At 35.3% G+C, this 18,065-nt stretch overlaps 1 protein-coding gene across 28 annotated transcripts in view; it reads left to right on the top strand.

The window, feature by feature from the left end:
• RBMS3 (RNA binding motif single stranded interacting protein 3) overlaps positions 1–18,065 on the top strand; it is a 1,486,333-nt gene that overhangs the window by 1,378,512 nt on the left and 89,756 nt on the right. For all 28 annotated transcript variants that reach the window (XM_074030865.1, XM_005545572.5, XM_005545568.5 and 25 more), the window contains one exon: positions 12,610–12,720. In XM_074030865.1, the coding sequence (XP_073886966.1) occupies positions 12,610–12,720 (111 nt within the window). The remainder of the gene's footprint in view (positions 1–12,609; positions 12,721–18,065) is intronic.

The raw sequence follows: 18,065 nt of genomic DNA, 5'->3' as shown, positions 1-18,065 counted from the left end.
TCACATTGATTGTCTATCCATTTAAAACAATATAGTTATAGTCTTTTCACAGTATTTCAAAAAGTTGGATAAGCTGGTGGTGTAAATATTTCCTCGTGGGAACTTTATACAATGAAAAGGAAATAAATGATTGATGCATACTCAAACTAATTGAAGTAGTACTGAATCAACGAGATGTTTTCACCTGAATCATGCCCACAGATGCTATTGCTTCATTATTCCTTAATTTAGGGATCACCTCCATTGGCTAACTCGATGACACGTGAGGGTTTCAAATAAGATTGCCTCTCCCTTGTAACATACATCATAAAGAGAGCTTGTTTAGAGACAGCCTCTACCTCCTGCCCTGAACATGTTTTCAAGGAAGTGATCAGGGCTGTTTGTTTTTCTTGCTGTTGGATGTGGTCTTCAGTGAAGTCACAGGAATGGAATGAGAGTGACCACAGTTGACAATGGAGTTATTTCCACAGCTGGCTGCAAAGAGTGGGCAGTCCATCACAGATAAACTAGCACATGGGGATAGATGATATAAAACATCTGTCACAATAGGGATAAGCAAAAACAACGTGCCTTTGAAGATTGTGTTTTAATGATGAGGTGGGGGGTTCTGTCTCTATAATGGGAATGAAAGATGTGTTGTTGGTAGGCAGATGGCTTCAGGCTTGCTCTTGCATGCAGTAAAGCAAAAGTATATGTTAAAAATCTCTGACAGTTGTCAAAACGCCTGATTCTGCTGACCATTCATTTCCTTGCCTATCCCATGTATAATCTATGAGAAAAGGAAGGGAGTGCTAGGAAAAAATAATGTCAGAAAAAAAAACTGGTTCTGAATAATTTTCTCCTGGATAACTTTAATACATCAGTATAATTTTGGCTGGAGGCTGAGGTCAGAAAACGTGTTTTTGCAATAAGTTTCTTCAATGTATTTGCATCCCCATGTTATTTTTTTACAGAAGTTTTGTAAGGTAATATAAAAATGCTGTGTCATCAAGGCCACATAATGATAAATATTTCAAAGTGAATTCCAGTTAGTAGACATAAAGTCCTATTTGTTTCTGTTAAAGGAGCAGTGAGGAAAAATAAAGATATCTTAGTGAACTATTTTTGATATAAGTTTGATTTCCCACCCCATTTGCCTTTGAAAATAAATTAAAAACAATAAAATTCACATACTTTTATTTCATATAGTTGCTATAAAAAAAGAAATCTTTGCAACAGATAAAGGTGATAGCAAATAAATGCTGAATATTCTTGCACAATACAATTTTATATATACCCTGTTACATGACCAAAGGGGTAGCACTGTCACTGCTGTCCCCCAAACCATTCCACTCTGCTCTGGTAAGGAAATTGCTGCCATTGCTGCACACTTTGAAATTTTGCTACTTTTCCACCACCCCACCAGCAAAATGGATGTCACATTCCTTGCTCATTTGTTATTAGTCTTTCAACTCTGATTTCCTTGCAGGTGCTTTTGATTAGCAGAAGTCACAAATCTATATCTAGCAGCAAAAGGGTGTAGGGAATGTTTTTAGAAGGGTTTTCTCTTTTTTTTTAATTCAATTCTACATTGAAGAGGTAGGATTCACATTAGGGGGAACTAATGACATCTGAAGAGTATTAAAAAATAAATTTCTGCATCCATGAATGGCAGAGGTTCACCACAAGTAACTGGATTGGTTAAAATAAGAGATCTTAAAGAAAGAACAGTGCCGGGCACGGTGGCTTATGCCTGTAATCCCAGCACTTTGGGAAGCTGAGGTGGGCAGATCACCTGAGGTCGGGAGTTCAAGACCATCCTGACCAACATGGAAAAACTCCGTCTCTACTAAAAATGCAAAATTAGCCGGGCGTGTTGGCGCATGCCTGTAATCCCAGCTACTCAGGAGGCTGAGGCAGGAGAATGGCTTTAACCTGGGAGGTGGAGGTTACAGTGAGTCGAGATCGTATCATTGAACTCCAGTCTGGGCAACAAGAGCAAAACTCCGTCTCAGGGAAAAAAAAGAGAGAGAGAGAGAGAAAAAAAAAAAACAGATGTAAAGGAATTTATGATGTCGTTCTGACAAGACTTGACTCCTGACTGAGTTGTTATGGCTGATGAGGGAGAAGGAAACAATCAAGATGACTTGGCAGTTTGTTATTCCGAGAATCAAGCAGAGAAGAAAGAATATACTCTGAGAATGAAAGAGGAAGACAACATTCAGAGTGGGACATAGTAGTTTTGAGGTACATGGGATTCAGTCAGTAGTTGGAAATTTGGATCACGAGTTCAGAAGAAACACCAAGGCAAGAAATACTTTTTTAAAACTTTAATTTTTAAACTTATTGTAGCACTTTTGATTAATCAAGTCTTAACAGGCAGGAATATTTGGGAATTTTACTTCTAACACCTTATTTTTATGGTATGTATCTTGAGCTAACCAAAATATTTCTCTACTGACTCTTACTATTTTACACAGCATATACCATCTCTTCTAATGCTTGGCTGTCATAGCTATTTCTAACTCATTGGTGAAGCAGATGACGTTATTTGGAAAGAATGGAGGTTTCAGTGTGAAGGTTGCCATGAAAATATGTCATAGGAAAAGAAAGGGAATTTTTTTGTTAAAGGAGATTTTATGGGTAAAGGCAGAAATCCTATGGAGATGATTGAGGAACTATACTAAATATTACTAGTTGTTTGTGATTATAACAAGGAGTCATATTAATATTACTAATATTATTCCAAGCTATCTGGCTCTCAAGCAAGAACAAACAAAGGACTTAACAAAATGATTGAGAGTCAAAGCCAAGAATCTTTTTAGAAGCAATGCAATAGAAAATTCATTCAGAGCCCTGACCAAATGTAGAGCTAAGCTTTCCAAAGCTTATCGTGAATATAACTCAGCTGGCGCAGGCTCTAATTTAGTGGGGCTGGGGTTGACCTGAGATTCTGTACGAAGCTCCCTGATGATAGTATCCAGTCCCAGGCCATACTTTGAGAAACAAGGTAGTAGAGTTTAAGAACATTCTATTAAACAACAACAACAAAAAAATAAAATTACTCATCTAGTATTACTGCTTAGGAGAAATGGCAATAAAATCGAGGTGGAATAAAACATGTAACTAAGTATCTTGCATAAATCCTGAAGCAAATAGGACACTGAAGGATAACAAGATAAAGCTGTCTTTTATCACAGCTGGACAGTTTTAAATATATTAATTGAAATCTTGAAGGCCTCAGAATGTAACTTGTTTGGATGCTAATGTATAAGTTTTAATCTTAAAATATGCCTGTTATACCAAGACATATTTTATCTCAGCATTAGACTACAGAACATGTCATCAATAGGGTATACACTGAGTTTGAAGCATGTTAGCAATAATAATACTAATAGAAAGTGTGCTTTAAAAGGAGTAAATTAGTTCTTTAATAGGGTCGTGACTTCACATCTGTATCCTTAGAGCTAGTTAAGTTGCCAGCCCTACCCAGGCAAATTCCTAAAAATATCTTAAAGGAGAAAAGAAATATTCTCTGAGGGACCACAAAATAAAGTGCTTTTTGCAGCAAATTGCAGGACAAGGAATAGCTGCTTTCCCAGTAATAGCCAAAATTGAGGTGCCTTGTGACATATTTAGGCAACTTGCACTATAAACAATGGCCGTAAGTAAGATAACAGACAGCTTTTCCTCTTGATCACCCCTGTGGTTGGAGCAATGATTTTCCAGGCCAATTCACCAATAGGATCTTACAAGACCTTGAAAAGGATTTGCAACCGGGTCTTTCAGTCTATTTGTCAGTAAGGAGAAGTTTTTAATGAGAAGCTTTATGACAGCTCACAGTCCTGAGTGCTAGTTAAAGCCAGATAAACATTTTACCAAACAAACGATGAGGCCCATAAATATTCAGACTTCTGCTGGGAACCCTGTTTGCCTTATCATTTGGAAGAAGGCTGGCCTGAATATTGCATGTGATGTATGCTTGAAACTTCCGTAAGTTGAAAATGTGTTTGGAGGTATACAAAGTGATTGCTGTACAAATGAATAAAGCATTTCTTATCACATGACAAGGTTTGACAAGAATCTTAGGCAGATACATGGCTACTGAAACAGTTCATGGCATAACGAAGTCCTAATTTAAAAAACCTTAACCTACATTTGTGGCAGTACATTTGGCTGTAATACGTACAGAACATTTTGCAGCATTTAACTGAGCATAAATAATTCTTCCACAGAGTGGAAATCATGCTGTGAACCCCAATGTTAAACTTCCTTGGGTGGAGTGTGGCTCTCAGAAGCCCTGGGATTTTCATACTAAATGATGAGAAGGTCAAGCTGGCAGTGGTCAGACTGAGATATTGTTAAAGGAAAGTAGAGGAAATGTATGAATGGATCTTTTAAGTCCATCTTTTTGGCCAGAGAATGCTTCTGTTATTTCCATTGAATCTTCTTGTCCAGGTTGAGCAAGGAGGGGCTGTTATTGTTTCACACACCGTTCAAGTCCTCAGAGACCTGGCTGGTGAGCAAGTGCCATTCACTCACTCAGTCATTTAGCACCATTAACTAAGCACCTGTTTTATGACAGACACTGTGCTGAGCTCAGAACCATTAAAAAATAAATACATAAGGTATTGCAAATGATACCAGTGAATGTAGGATTCAGGAAAGAAATAAAGTTTGATCATGATTGAAGTGTGTGCAGAATGTTATGGGAGAAGAGAGGAGCAAGTGACCAGTAGCCTGGGTCAGTCATAGGAGATGTTCCCCCAGAATGTATTATTTGATAAGAATCTTAGAGGACACATGCAAACTGCTGTAGAAGCCTAGCAGTGCAGGCCAAGACAGCAAGGGTAAGAGGTAAGATGGGCCAGAGAATGATGAGGAATACAGTGTGGTGGAAAGAGAGGCTTCATGTGTATGGGCTGGGGATCAGGCTAGAAAAGTAAATTGAAAGCTATGTGATCCTCATAGATGATGTGTGCTATGCTAACAAGGCCATCCCAGACCTACTTGTAGAAGACTCTTTTGAACAGGGATAATGCTGAAACAGTAGAAAGCACATGCTTTTGGGCGACCCTACGACTCATTCACTCTAACTGGTTTCTCAATAAGACAAGCGGGAATAGAAAAAATGTCTTGTCTGTCACTGAACTGTCCTATCTACCCTTACACTCCTCCAACACATTTAATGTAGAATAGCCATTGACTTAACAGTACCAGTGTCTTAAAAAGGACATTTCCACTATGAAATACTAACTCATCTCTAGGTTACACTTTGGGAAAGGAGGTCATTTAACACTGTTTCCCTTATATCCCCACTCAGAACAAAACATAAGGAGAAACTGGTCTGCTCATCTTCAAACTATATATATATATATATATATATATATATAGTTTTTAAGGTAGAAAAAATTATTAGCTAATCTCAATATTTTAAATATAATTTTCTATTATGAAATATTTGGTGGGTAGAGATCAATGGTTTTCTAGCTTAAAGTATAGAAGGAGCTGAAATATGTTCGATTAATCAATTCATTTTTAAGTGTCATAGCTTAATAGTCTTTTGTCTTTAATTTTTTTGTCTTGTGTTGTTTTTGATTCCTTTAAATACATTTTGGAGCATGCAATACATCTGTGTAGGAAAGCTATATACCACGGGGGCCCTGCAAAGCGAAGACAAAGGACTATGGTTATGCCATTAATTTTTTCATACAAATAGTCTCATTTTTTCACATCATCTACACCACAACACATGGATTTTTATGACACACATATCTGTGAGTGGTAGACACCCCCAGCTGAAAGCTCCTCATTAGTTATGCGATTGGAATCAGAAGCTGATGAACACAAGTTCACTCTTTGTCATTGAAGCTGTAAGGTCCTTCTGAAGTGGCCTGGGAGCTTTCTCTAAACAATATTTCCATTGACTCAGCAGCTAGGATCTCCTTAAGTAGAAAAATAAAAGGAAAAAATATAGTAACCCATCTGTGTAAGAAATATATAATCTTAACAGGATCAATTCTATAATCAAGTGTACAAGTTTAATGACAAAATAATTAAGTGTCCTATTGTATATTCAGTCAGCAAAATCATTTGACCACAGGGTCCTCAAAATCTCAAATTTTCAACTCTCCCTCAATAATGCAATATATTTAAAAGCCACCTTGCTCTTTTAGGATTCTAAAGAAGCTACTGAAAACACCAAAAGCTACTGATAAACATGTTTCTGTAGTTTTAGGCACAAATGTCTAAAGGATTAAAATAAAGCATTATTGAGAATCCTAATTATGTACCTGCTTTGGTAAGAAATACTTCAATGTGACATATTTACTTTATATTCTCATTCAAAATGACACTATTATATTAATAGGTACTTAACCAATAATTGAAACCATTATTCACAGTTGAATAGGCATAGTATATAATTAGGATTCTTTTAAAGGGACTTCCATGGCTAAAACTAATTTGGCTTTAGTGTCTGTTAATATTATAACTTCAAAAATAATACTTCCAGTTACTAGTAACTGAATCAAAAATCAACCTGAAATTAAAAGTTTCATTAAGAGTACAAGGAAAAAAACCCTATGTTTATAATTAATAGATATTCTGTCATTGGGAAATCTATGTACATGCACATATCTCTTCAACATTTATATAGCAATGGAAAATGTCTTCTAAATATTATACCCCTAGCCCATAACTATATATCTCCATGTAGTAGTCCAAATATCATGCCAATTAGTCTAATCCTGTCCAAGCATTGGAAAGAGAAACCCAGCTCTAGTTTGCCCCATTTCCAAAATAAATAGCAAAATAAGTTGGCAATCAAAAATAATTATAAAGCAATTGGAAGTCATGACACAGTCCTGTTTTCTTTCATTGCACAATTATAGAATTTGGGAAATTGGTGTATATTATAACCATAATCTTGCCATAGATCTAAAATGTACTATTAGTTGTAGGGAAGAGACTGTAGATGAATACTTTGTGTCATTTTTCTAGTTACTGCCTTTCAAATTCTTCCTTACTTTGTATAAATGGAGTTTATGGATATGTATATGTATTAGTGCTAGGGTTTCTGAACCCTAGCATGAATCCTGGGTTTGCTGGGCAATTATTTGTCTTGGGTAACTGTTCTCTGTGTTGTAGGTTGTATAGCAACATCAACAACCACTACCCCCTAGGTGCTAATAGTGCACCTCTGCAGTTATGATAACCAAAAATATTACCAGACATTGCAAAATCACTCCTGGTTGAGAACCAATGACATATGTACATATGGACATACTTTTTATTCTAATATATATATGTATACATATATATCTTATATAGCATTAGTCAAACTTTTTACATCAAGCAAATTTTGGATTTCATCTTTAAGGGGATGGTAATTGAAGATATCATAAATGCACATGTGTGAGTTAAACTATGGTTTTAAAACTGAACTGCCCCTTGGGAGAACAAGTTTTCTCAGGAGTTTGGAATGATCCATTTTAACTAGCAATCTCAAAATAACATTTCTAACTCCTTTTTGATTGGAAGTTTTATTCTTTCATCATTCTTTCGGTGAACACTTATGAAGCATATATTATATACCTCCTACTATAAACAGCACTATAGACACTAGACAGTGGTGAACAAAACAACATAATTTCAACCCTTTTAGAATAAACAAAATCAGAAATATTCGTAAATATTTACCATTTGTCATTGAACTGAAAATGAGTGGTACTGATACATAAAATTAATTTACAAAAACTGTTTTTGAGTACTTACTGCATGCAGTTCCTATTTGTAGAGATTACAAAAGTTGTGTAAACATAATGTCTTCCCTCTTGAAAGATGTAATGTGGAAAGAAGCAAGTAGAGAATAATAAAGGGGAGGGAGAGATTAAGTGCTAAAATGAAGTTCTAGGGGCAGTGTGGCTTCTGGCTTACCATGTAATTTATCATTTCCCATACCTCCAGCATTTGTCAAATCCTTACAAAGTTAAAGGCTACCACCTTTGCCACAGCTTTTGGGTTTCAAACATAATTTTTAAAAGTCAGACTGTACCACCATATTGGTTGGAAATTTATCTATGGAGGTAGACAAGGATTAATGATTGTTTCTAAGAATTAGGGACATTTCTTACTCCTTTTGTTTTTTTCTCCCCACAAAAGCCTTTCTTAAACCCTGAACCCTCATGAAAACAAAACAAAACTACTGATATCAACAAATGAAAGAAATTAGACATCCCTACATATACTATAAGACAAGGAATGTTGCACGCTAATATTGCAGAACACTGCGTTTGGACAGCTATTCCTCAAGTTAAGCTACCTTCATGCCATTTATATTATGAGATCTCTGTTTCTATTAGATATTTATTCTACGAATATTAAAAACTGGCAAAAATCAGATAGATGAATAAAATAATGAAATCGTTACTTAAAACCACCTTTTAAAAATTCATATATACTTTTGTGTGAATCACTGTGGGCAATAGTATAATACAGATCACAGACATTTTGACGTGAGGCATTTAGATAAGATGAGAAAAAAAGGGATGCTGTTTTTTCTTTATTTTCACTTATATCCAAATAATTTTATTTTTACTTCTCCATTTCTATGAGTTCAAATACAAGGCTAATAAGAGTCCAAATAAGAAGGATTCCCAATGTGTTATAACACAAGCCAAACTCATCAAACTGAAGCGTGTCAGGTCATCACACTTATTCAGTGATTATATGGTGTGATTATTCAGGTAATATTTCTAGGTCAGCCCATCAAAATGCAGGCTTAGCCCCTTTGAATGTTTTTAACAAGATGTATTGTGATTATCACATAAAAGACCATGTCCTGTAAAAAGACAATTCAAACAAATAATTGAGAAACAGCATAAATAAAATAAAGTCACTTGTTTGCGTGTAAGAACTGTAACACTGGCTTTATACAGTAGCAGTTTTTAGACAGAGCAAACTTCTTAAACTTTAGGGTATATCAGAGTCACCTGGAGAGCTTGCTAAAACACAGATTTCAAGGGCTGAATCCCAGAGAATCTAATTTTTGTCTACTGCTGCTACTGATCCACAAACCATAGTTGGGGTGGCACTGAGCTAGAATACTATCACAGGAATATTAATGCAGCTAATTCTTCTTATTGTGGTTCTTCATCTGGGATTAATGTAGGTGCTAAGCCAGTGACGTGTGCTCTAGATGGGAGAGAAACCACACGTGCTTTTTCCCTGATTTGCCAGTGGTTTTGTATTTCAGTTGGGAAATTAAAATATGGAACTTTCAAAGACTTCAAATTTCTTTCAAGCATTGGCAGAAGGTTAACAACACAGATGCTTTTCTGGCCTTGGGTCAGATATATTTACGCCGCACATGATGATCTTTGGAAACTTTACCCAAATTACTGTTGAAATTGTTTATTTCAGAACTAGGGCAACCAGATCCACCCTTTGTCTCTTGAGTGGGAGCAGTTTTGTTTTGCAAAGGCAGTGGCTAGAAAGGACCAGACGTTTCCATCAGCTGTTTGGTCATTGTGTTTTTTAGTGGAATTATAGCATTATACAATATTTTTCTTTGCAGCTTAAACATTGAGCAAACCCAGACATCCAGAGATGGCTAAAATGAAAAATCAGTTTATTCTTGCTTTGCCACTTGCCAAGTGAACTCTATCAGACACCACATCCTATGCATCTCAAGTAAACAAAGTTATGCTTAATGTGTTGGCAACATCTGTCACAAACACTCTTCAGCCTATGGCTTAAATGTATTGAGTTGGAGTGGATTTGACAGTTCATTTAGTAAGTCAAAGTTAAGGTTGCGGGTACTGGCTTTGCCAAACTAACCATAAGGCTTTCCTTTTCTTCTTTTGTATTTATTTATTCATGTAATACACAATACAAAAGAGATTCTGTAGTTTTTACTAAGCAAAGTGGCTGACAAACACCCCCTTTGCTGTAGATAACCAACACTAAACCTCTTTAAGTTGTCTGTCTCAGATAAAGTATCATTAAGAAAATTCATTTCTCCCAGGAGTTCCTACTAGTTACTTCCAGTTTGCTCCCTGACTGTACATTTCTTCCATTCCCTTAAGATTAAAAAATTTGTATTCTTAATAATTTGTAGGATTTTTTTCACTGAATATTTTTATTGAACGTGAATAAGACTCTACATTCTTACATATCCTCCCCCAAGAATGCTTATTTTATTTTTTATGTATGTGCAGTAACTGATCTGCTTAGAAATAACTGTTCATTTATGTGCAGTAACTGGTCTCCTTACATTATTTTCCACTCTGTGCCTAATGTTGCTATTTACAATTCCAAATAATGATAAATCCCTTCTTACTCTTTCCTTTGATTGTCAGGTTTCTGGTTTATACACAGAAGCAGCACTCACTCTGTGACATCTGTAATCAAATGAGTCCCCAAACACTGCTTTCAAAGAAAAGATTCTCAAAGAGACCAGACAATTCTTCCAAAACTCATTCCAAGTGTAGGCATTCCATCCTTCTCATCATGCATGACTTTTGATTGTTCTGTCACATGCTCACCTACCTCATTTGCATATTGCCTTTAAAAACAAAACACACCCCTGGGGAATGAGACAACCTCCAGGGCATTGAGAAGAAAGTATCCTTACCAAACACAATTTGGTTTTTATCTCTGATTTACATGAATGATCCTTTTTGTGGCTAGAGCAAGCTGTTTAGAATTGAGGTGTTTCTGGGATTGTGACAGTTTCGCTGCATGTTGGAATGTCTAGGGGCAAATATTCTAAAATGATAACCTGTCTTGAGTTCAAGAAGAGAATTGAAGTCTCGCACCTGCTAAGCATTAGAATGTTGTCAAAGTGCCACTTTTTGGTTGAAAAGAAATGCTTCAGGACTTCCATCTTAACTCTGAGGTTATTCTATAATTTATCCCTAGGTGATTTAAGAAGAACCCTAGTTCTTCTTAAAGTGTTTACTTCTGGTCTGGCACAACAAATACCTGAAATGAAGGCCAGTAAGTATTTGTTTAAAAAAGGAAAACAATAAAGATGCTTTTGTTAAAAAGATTCAGGCAGCAGAAAGAAAAGTGCTGTGTCTCTGAATTATAATTAAGTAAAAGCTTATCTTATGTTTCTCATTTAAGAGGCATCCTGATGAATGACAATTCACAGAAGCATCGAGAAATTCAAACGACACAAATGCACAATTGTGTATATTTACAAGCTATAGACCTTTAAAATAACATACATGTTTTATGATTGATTCCTACTGAAAAGTCTAAATGTCTTTGTGAACAAAGCTGGCCCTGTGTATCAAGCATTTCCAAATATTTGGCTCAATTTCTATTATCTCTGAAAGTTAATGGGGAGGAGCCCATAGGGAAGGCAGAGCGATAGCCTGATCTTTTTTACAGATGTAGTCAGGAAGTTGAATTTTGATAATACCAGGAAGAATTGCTTAGTTTGAGCAAAAGCATTTTAGGAAGCACTTGCTGTGTGTAATTAGTTTGGGTGCCAAGATCTGGCCATCTCCATGCATCTGTCCGGTGAGAAAAATAATATTTAGGGAAATAATTTATGCAGATATATAATCATTTTATCATAACTGGGTATTTAAATGGATTGTTATAAAACATGTTTCTACTTTTATCATAATCTTTAAATAAACATTGAAATTATATACTCTCAAAGATTCCATCCAATTCTAGATTTTTAAGTTTGCTTTTTAAAAATATTTTTTCATTCTCCAAGTTAATTACTACAAGGAAAGTACCAGAGTAGAGAAAGAGAAAGGGAAGGATAAAATGACTTAGCTCCATTCTTCACTCACCATAGGACACTTTGCATATGGATGGAAGTTTTTTAAAATGTCTGTAATTTCTTTTATCCCCAACAATGATAATAAATCAAAAAACATATTATAGACATCCACTTTTCTTAACATCTGATTTAAAAGTTAACACTTTTTTTAAAAAAATTGTGGATAGACATAAAAATTTGACCAGCTTTAACAGAGTTTGGCATTCTGTCTTGTGTCTAAAATATGGATAGATAGAAAACAGGTCAAAAGGTTAGGGGAAAAACAAATGGGAAATAGTAATTTTGATTTTTAGATTATCAATGATAGATTTTAATATGTCCTTCAAAGAGATCTAGTTCAGAAACCCATGTGGGTCAGCATTATCCCTCTTAGCAGTAGATTGCATTGGGGTGACTAAGAATTATCTATGTATTAATAAATAATAGATAAATGACATAAACCAAGTCTTATCAAATAACAAGAAAATTAGAGAATTTCCACTAATGTTCATATTTTTCAGTCAGAGAAGTTTATATTTAGAATAATGGGCGAGAGGGTATAGATGATTTCTTTCAATACATTCTACCTCAAAAAATGAAAATGTAAGTGACATATTTTAGGTACATCACAGGTAAATTACCTCAGAAGAAAGGAAGTTGTTAATGGCATCTATTCAGACAAGCACAAAATGACATGAATGGACATAAAAATTACATACAGTTGAATTTAGCCTTTTTAGTAAAAATATTTGATGTTCACACATTTACAGTTTACTGTGTTTATTTGTAAGAAGTCTCCTTCCTTGTAGGATATGTTTTCAAATGGACCTTGTATATGCTTGTAGGGTGCTGTGATTACACCAACCATGGACCATCCCATGTCAATGCAACCAACCAACATGATGGGCCCCCTGACACAGCAGATGAATCACCTTTCATTGGGCACAACAGGAACGGTGAGTTGAAGAGATTGTTTTGTTTCATTGAACTTTTTGGATCAGATGTGATATTCTCCATTTTTACTGGCATTATCAGTGAAACTGTGTCTGTACCATATTCACTGACTAACACACCTTTCAGGTTTCAGTATGAATAAGCTGCATTCTGCATGTATGTTCAATTCCCGGGCAGATGTACTCACAGTGGCAAGACTAAAGTTCTATTGTGTCATTCAGTTACTTCTTGTTTTTTATGTTTCAATGTACCAGATATAATGTCTGTTTTTGGAAAGGTGTCCTTTTGCAAATCTAGACCCTGTGACTTAATATACTCAATCCTGGTTTTCTCTTACCAGCTGTTTACCAGCTCAGCCACGAGATTATTACCAGGTTATACACAAGTGAGGGGCCATACCTATGACTGATACTATTCAATCAATAAAGAGTAATTGAGTAATTGAGCTATAATCGAGTTATTTTAATCCTTCTTTTTGATATGTTGATATAGATAATGTTGAAAACAAGGAAGGGAACCTAATGTGCTTGATTTTTTCTTATAGGTTATGATATTTTTGACTAGCCTTCTTTCTCCTCAGAACAAAAGTGTGCTGAAAAATGCCTATTGCAGCCTGGATTTTATATCAATGAGGCATTTTAAATCATGGGAAAAACTTTGTTTTTTTTTTTAAAAGATAATTCCCCAAATGTTCAAGGAGGCAAAAGCCTAATACAATCTAGAATACTGAAACTTCATTAGTTGCCATTACAGAGAACAATGAAACCATGAAACCTAACCACTCATGTGACACCTTCAGTAACAGTTTTATTTTGGCAAATGTTAGTGCAGATAATCTTGTCATTTAATAAAACATAGAAATTAAAATACATTTTTTTGACTGAGGTAGCTTAAATATTGTAGAAAGAGCACTGGACTAGGAGTCAGAAATCCTAGATATAAAACTTGAGATATCCTAGATATAAAACTGTTGTTTCTGTCAATTTTGGGGAAAATAATATCTCTAGTCTGAACTTTTTTCTCTATCTAGTTGAAGTATTGAACTTGATCATATATGGGGCCCTTTGAATATCCAATTCTATATTTGTAAACCTATATGTCTTACAGTTACCACCTCTGTGATTCTTCAATTAGGCTGACTTCTTCTCCAAATATCTACGTACAATATGCACACTAGCTGTGTATCAGGAATTTTACCCCATAGCAATGGCTTGCTTGCCAAATAAATCCTGTTGACTCATGGACTTTTAAGAATATAAGAAGTTTCTGTCATGTCCACTGTCATGTCCACTGAGGCCTCACAAATCTGTCCTAAATAGGAAGAAAGTCAGTATAATTTAATGGAAAGAGCCACATTATTTCAATAAAGAAATTTTAGTTTTAGTAACATAAAGTTGCAGAACCTGTAAAAAGCAGTTGATGGTACCTTACCTGTCTGAATGCTTGGGCTGGATCAAATGATCTCTTAGGTTTCTGACCTACACTTTTAGAAGTCATGTCTAAGATATATTTCACTGTATGCTGTGGTACAGCTAATTTTCATCATGGAGATACAGTTTGAAGAAATACTATATTGCTTTTATCAAAGGATTATTTGTAATTATTTTGTGTGTTACTAATAAGCAGGTCCTAGGAATAGTATCAGAAGGCCTGCAGTTTTTTATTTTTATTAATACATTGTAGATTTCCTTCCATATCAGCCTTTGTGTCCTTCAGTGATCGTAAATTCTGAATGAGTGATGTAATGTAATTTTACTGTATTGACTAACAATCTGGAATCTGACTAAAGAGAGAATTATAATGCAAAACATAGAAACTCTTTATAATTTTTACTTATTTGGTTCAGAAGTAAAGCCAATTGACTTGCTAAAATTTAAGTTTGCAAACTAGTAGAAATATAAGAGCTAGTTAACTAAGTGTATGACTGAATCCTTTAGGGAATTAAAAAATAAGCTAAAAGACACAGAACAGACTCAGAATTATAATAGTTATTGAATCAATAACATATATTATGATTTTGTATTTGAGCATTTCAACAAGAACACATTTGTAAGGGACCACGACTTTTAGGCAGCTGGTAATAGCCAAATAATTCAATAATAATATATAACACTCTCTTTCTTAGAGAGTAAAAGTTTTAAGTATGTGGTTTATTATTCACATCAAATTTCCACTAGCTTTTTTTCTTTTCATCCTTTACATTCGCACTAAATGTTTAGATACATTATAATATTTGTGTTACTTGATGTTATGGAAAAGTGTAAAATTTAGTAAGGTTCTGAAGAGGTAGAGAGAAAACAGAATTACTTTGTTGATTCATTTAACAAAATATAATTAAGTGTCGTTGGTGTCCAGAATACTGTTACTTTGTTTTCTTAGACTGTCACTCTAATTCTTTGATATGACTTCATAGATTCTTTTTATCTGAATTTTGATTGGCATTTGGAGTGACTATTATCCAGTTGAGGTTGATTTTGTAAAATCAGATTTTTCTACCTTATTGCATCTTTCCAACATTTTCATTGATGGGGAGGAATCCTGGCATAATGGAAAGATCAGTCAGCTTTGTTTTTAAACTTGAGTTCGAAACCTGGCTTTGCTCCCTTATTAGCTCTGCATGTTTAGGCGGGTTACTTAACCTCTCAGAACTTTTGCTTTCTCATTTTACAAAATGGGAAACATAATGCTTGCATCCCAGAGATGTTGTGAGTGTTAATGAAATGACAATATGCAGCATTCCTTATACAGTGTGATACCCAGTATGTGCTTCTCAAATGAGCTGCTCATACCCTTCACCTCCAGTGGCTTCTAACTGGTGGGAGTCTAGTTTAGGTAGCCAGAAGTGATGTAGCACACTGTAAAATCCATGGTATAACTCACTTACCAGCACTATTTCACTTGTTATAAATAATTTCTTTAACGTCTCCATTTCTTTGGCTGCTAACATAGTCTTTTAAGGTAGCAAACTCAAAAGCCAGTAGAGTCCAGCCAAGTCATATTAATGAATGAAGTGGATCAAGTTCAAGCAAAAACCCTTGGAAATACATAATCAATTTTTAAATATTTGCCTATATCATAAACATACGCATACCATATACACATATATGACATTGGAGATTATATTTTAGATAAGATGTATTTTCCGTACAATAATAATACTATCTCTGCCTGAGTTTTGGGCAAATAGAAGTGAGAGGTGGTGCCTTTGGCAGCCTGAAATAAGGATGCCTTGTCTGAAGAGGACAGCCACTACTCCATCAGTAGTACAGCTATTGTGATGGCTATTGCCACATGGACATACAGACCCAGGGTGGTCTCACTTTCCAACTTTTAAAGATAAGCTGAATTCTTGAATTTTGATTTGAAATTCCTCTATATTTAAATATTGGGCCCAGTTTGTCCCAAGAACTCCCAGTTTGTGACTCCTGCCCAAGGTTTTTCTGGTTCTCCTCAAACCTCTCTGGCCACTCCTTCTTCTCTTCCTGCACAGATTGGTAAGCCAGAGCTTCGTTTGTAACATACTTATGCCACATGATTTTCGTAAGCAATCTGATTCACTCTCATGGTTGTAAGCCCTGGCTTCCATGTTGACTCCTAAATCTCAGTCCCCAATGCTAACCTCATCTAAGAATTTTAGACTCATTTATCCAACTACTTGCTAAGTATCTCCATGGAAATCTCCCTCAGACATCGCAAAGTCAGCATGACCCAAACTAATCTCATGAGCTTTCCAGAGCTTCCTTCCAACTGAAACCTCTTCTTCTTGTATGTTTCTGCTCCATTTCCCTGCAAACCAATGACATGACCATTTTCCCTGTAGCCAAACCATACACCTAAGACCCGAGCGAGAGCTTTTCCTTCTCCCTCACCACCATACACAATTACTTTTCAAGTCCCACTGGTTTTCTCTCATAGACATTGGTCAAATACATTCTTTCTTCCACATTTCTGGAGTCTCTGCCCTGGGACTCATTTGATTAATTGTAATAGTTTCCTAACTGTTCTTCAAGCTTTAAATTTCAGTTTGCTCCAATCCATTCTCTACCCTGTTGTCACAAGTAGTCAATCTAAAACTATCTGACTGTGTCTCTCTCCTAACTGAAACATTTCAGAGGATTTCAGACATCTGAGCTCACAGAAATTCTGCAAAACAAGGTGTGAACAGTGACAAGTCAAGATTAAGATAGGATTCCAAACTCTAGAAACAGATAGGTTCCAAGGGCAGAGCAGAGAGTGACCCAGTGAATAATCTAGAATAGGAAACGATCAGGGCTGACGGAAGTTGTAGCTGTATTAGAATTTTCCATTTTTAGAAGGGGGATCTTGAACACAGGCTTAGTCCCACTCTTCCTTTTAAAGTCCCTGGCTAAAGGAATTGTATTGGGCCAAAACCTCTTTTTCCTTTTCATAAAAGACGATATCATTGTCTCCCATGACCTCAAATTTTGAAATGAATGCCATGTAGTTTAATTAACCTTTCTCTACAATTTGCCACCTCAAATGTTTATTGTTCAATTCTCTATTTTAAGCTAGACAGAATCTGCAGGCCCCAAAAAATAATGCATTTTATGCAAGCAGTGTAACTGTTTTATTTCAGGGCTCTGCTGACCCTGAAGGATTTTCATAGCTTTTCTACTTTTGTTTATATTTTTGTCACAGTATTCCCTCGATGGAACCAAAGCCCCATTATCCATAACGTCTTATCACTTTATTATAAGCTTTAGCAGAAACCACTGGAGATTTTACTGTGTTATGAGAACCTCCAAATTGCATGACAATCTTGTTTTACAAGTGTCTTATCTCCTTTTCATTTGTTCAGTTGCTGGTCACCAGTGGCTTACAATGTCACCAGAATCTGTTGGAAGAAATAAAAAGTTTTTGTTCTGCAGGTTTTGTATCTGCAGTTTGGTTTGTGTTCTCCAAGTCACTGATGATTTGTGATATCATTGATTTCCACAGTGTAACCATAGTCACTCACAAAAATAACCTTGTAATTGTACTCCATCTGTCCCCACAGTTCTCTAGCATTTTTCAGTCACACCACTCCTTTACTGCTCTGAAATTTTGTTGGTATCAGGTGAAAATCCTCAATTATTCAGTTTGTTTAGATATTGTTCTTTTTTCTGCTATTAGGTATGAATATAAAAAGACAAATTTTTTAAAAGCTAACAGGATGTTAAATGGACTCTGATTCAGGAAACTGTATCATAAATGGTAATGAGTACATCTCCTAAAATAGTTTTTCAAGAAAAAATATTAATTAATTTAAAACACTCAAATACAAAACAGAAAATATGTCTAAAAAGGTAATAGTTTTAAAAAATTGGTTTAGCCTTACTGTAAAATG

The sequence above is a fragment of the Macaca fascicularis genome, chromosome 2, assembly GCF_037993035.2.
Source record: "Macaca fascicularis isolate 582-1 chromosome 2, T2T-MFA8v1.1".
NCBI lineage: Eukaryota > Metazoa > Chordata > Mammalia > Primates > Cercopithecidae > Macaca > Macaca fascicularis.
Note: the sequence above shows the minus strand (reverse complement) of the source record. Positions and strands in the feature narration are given on the sequence as shown.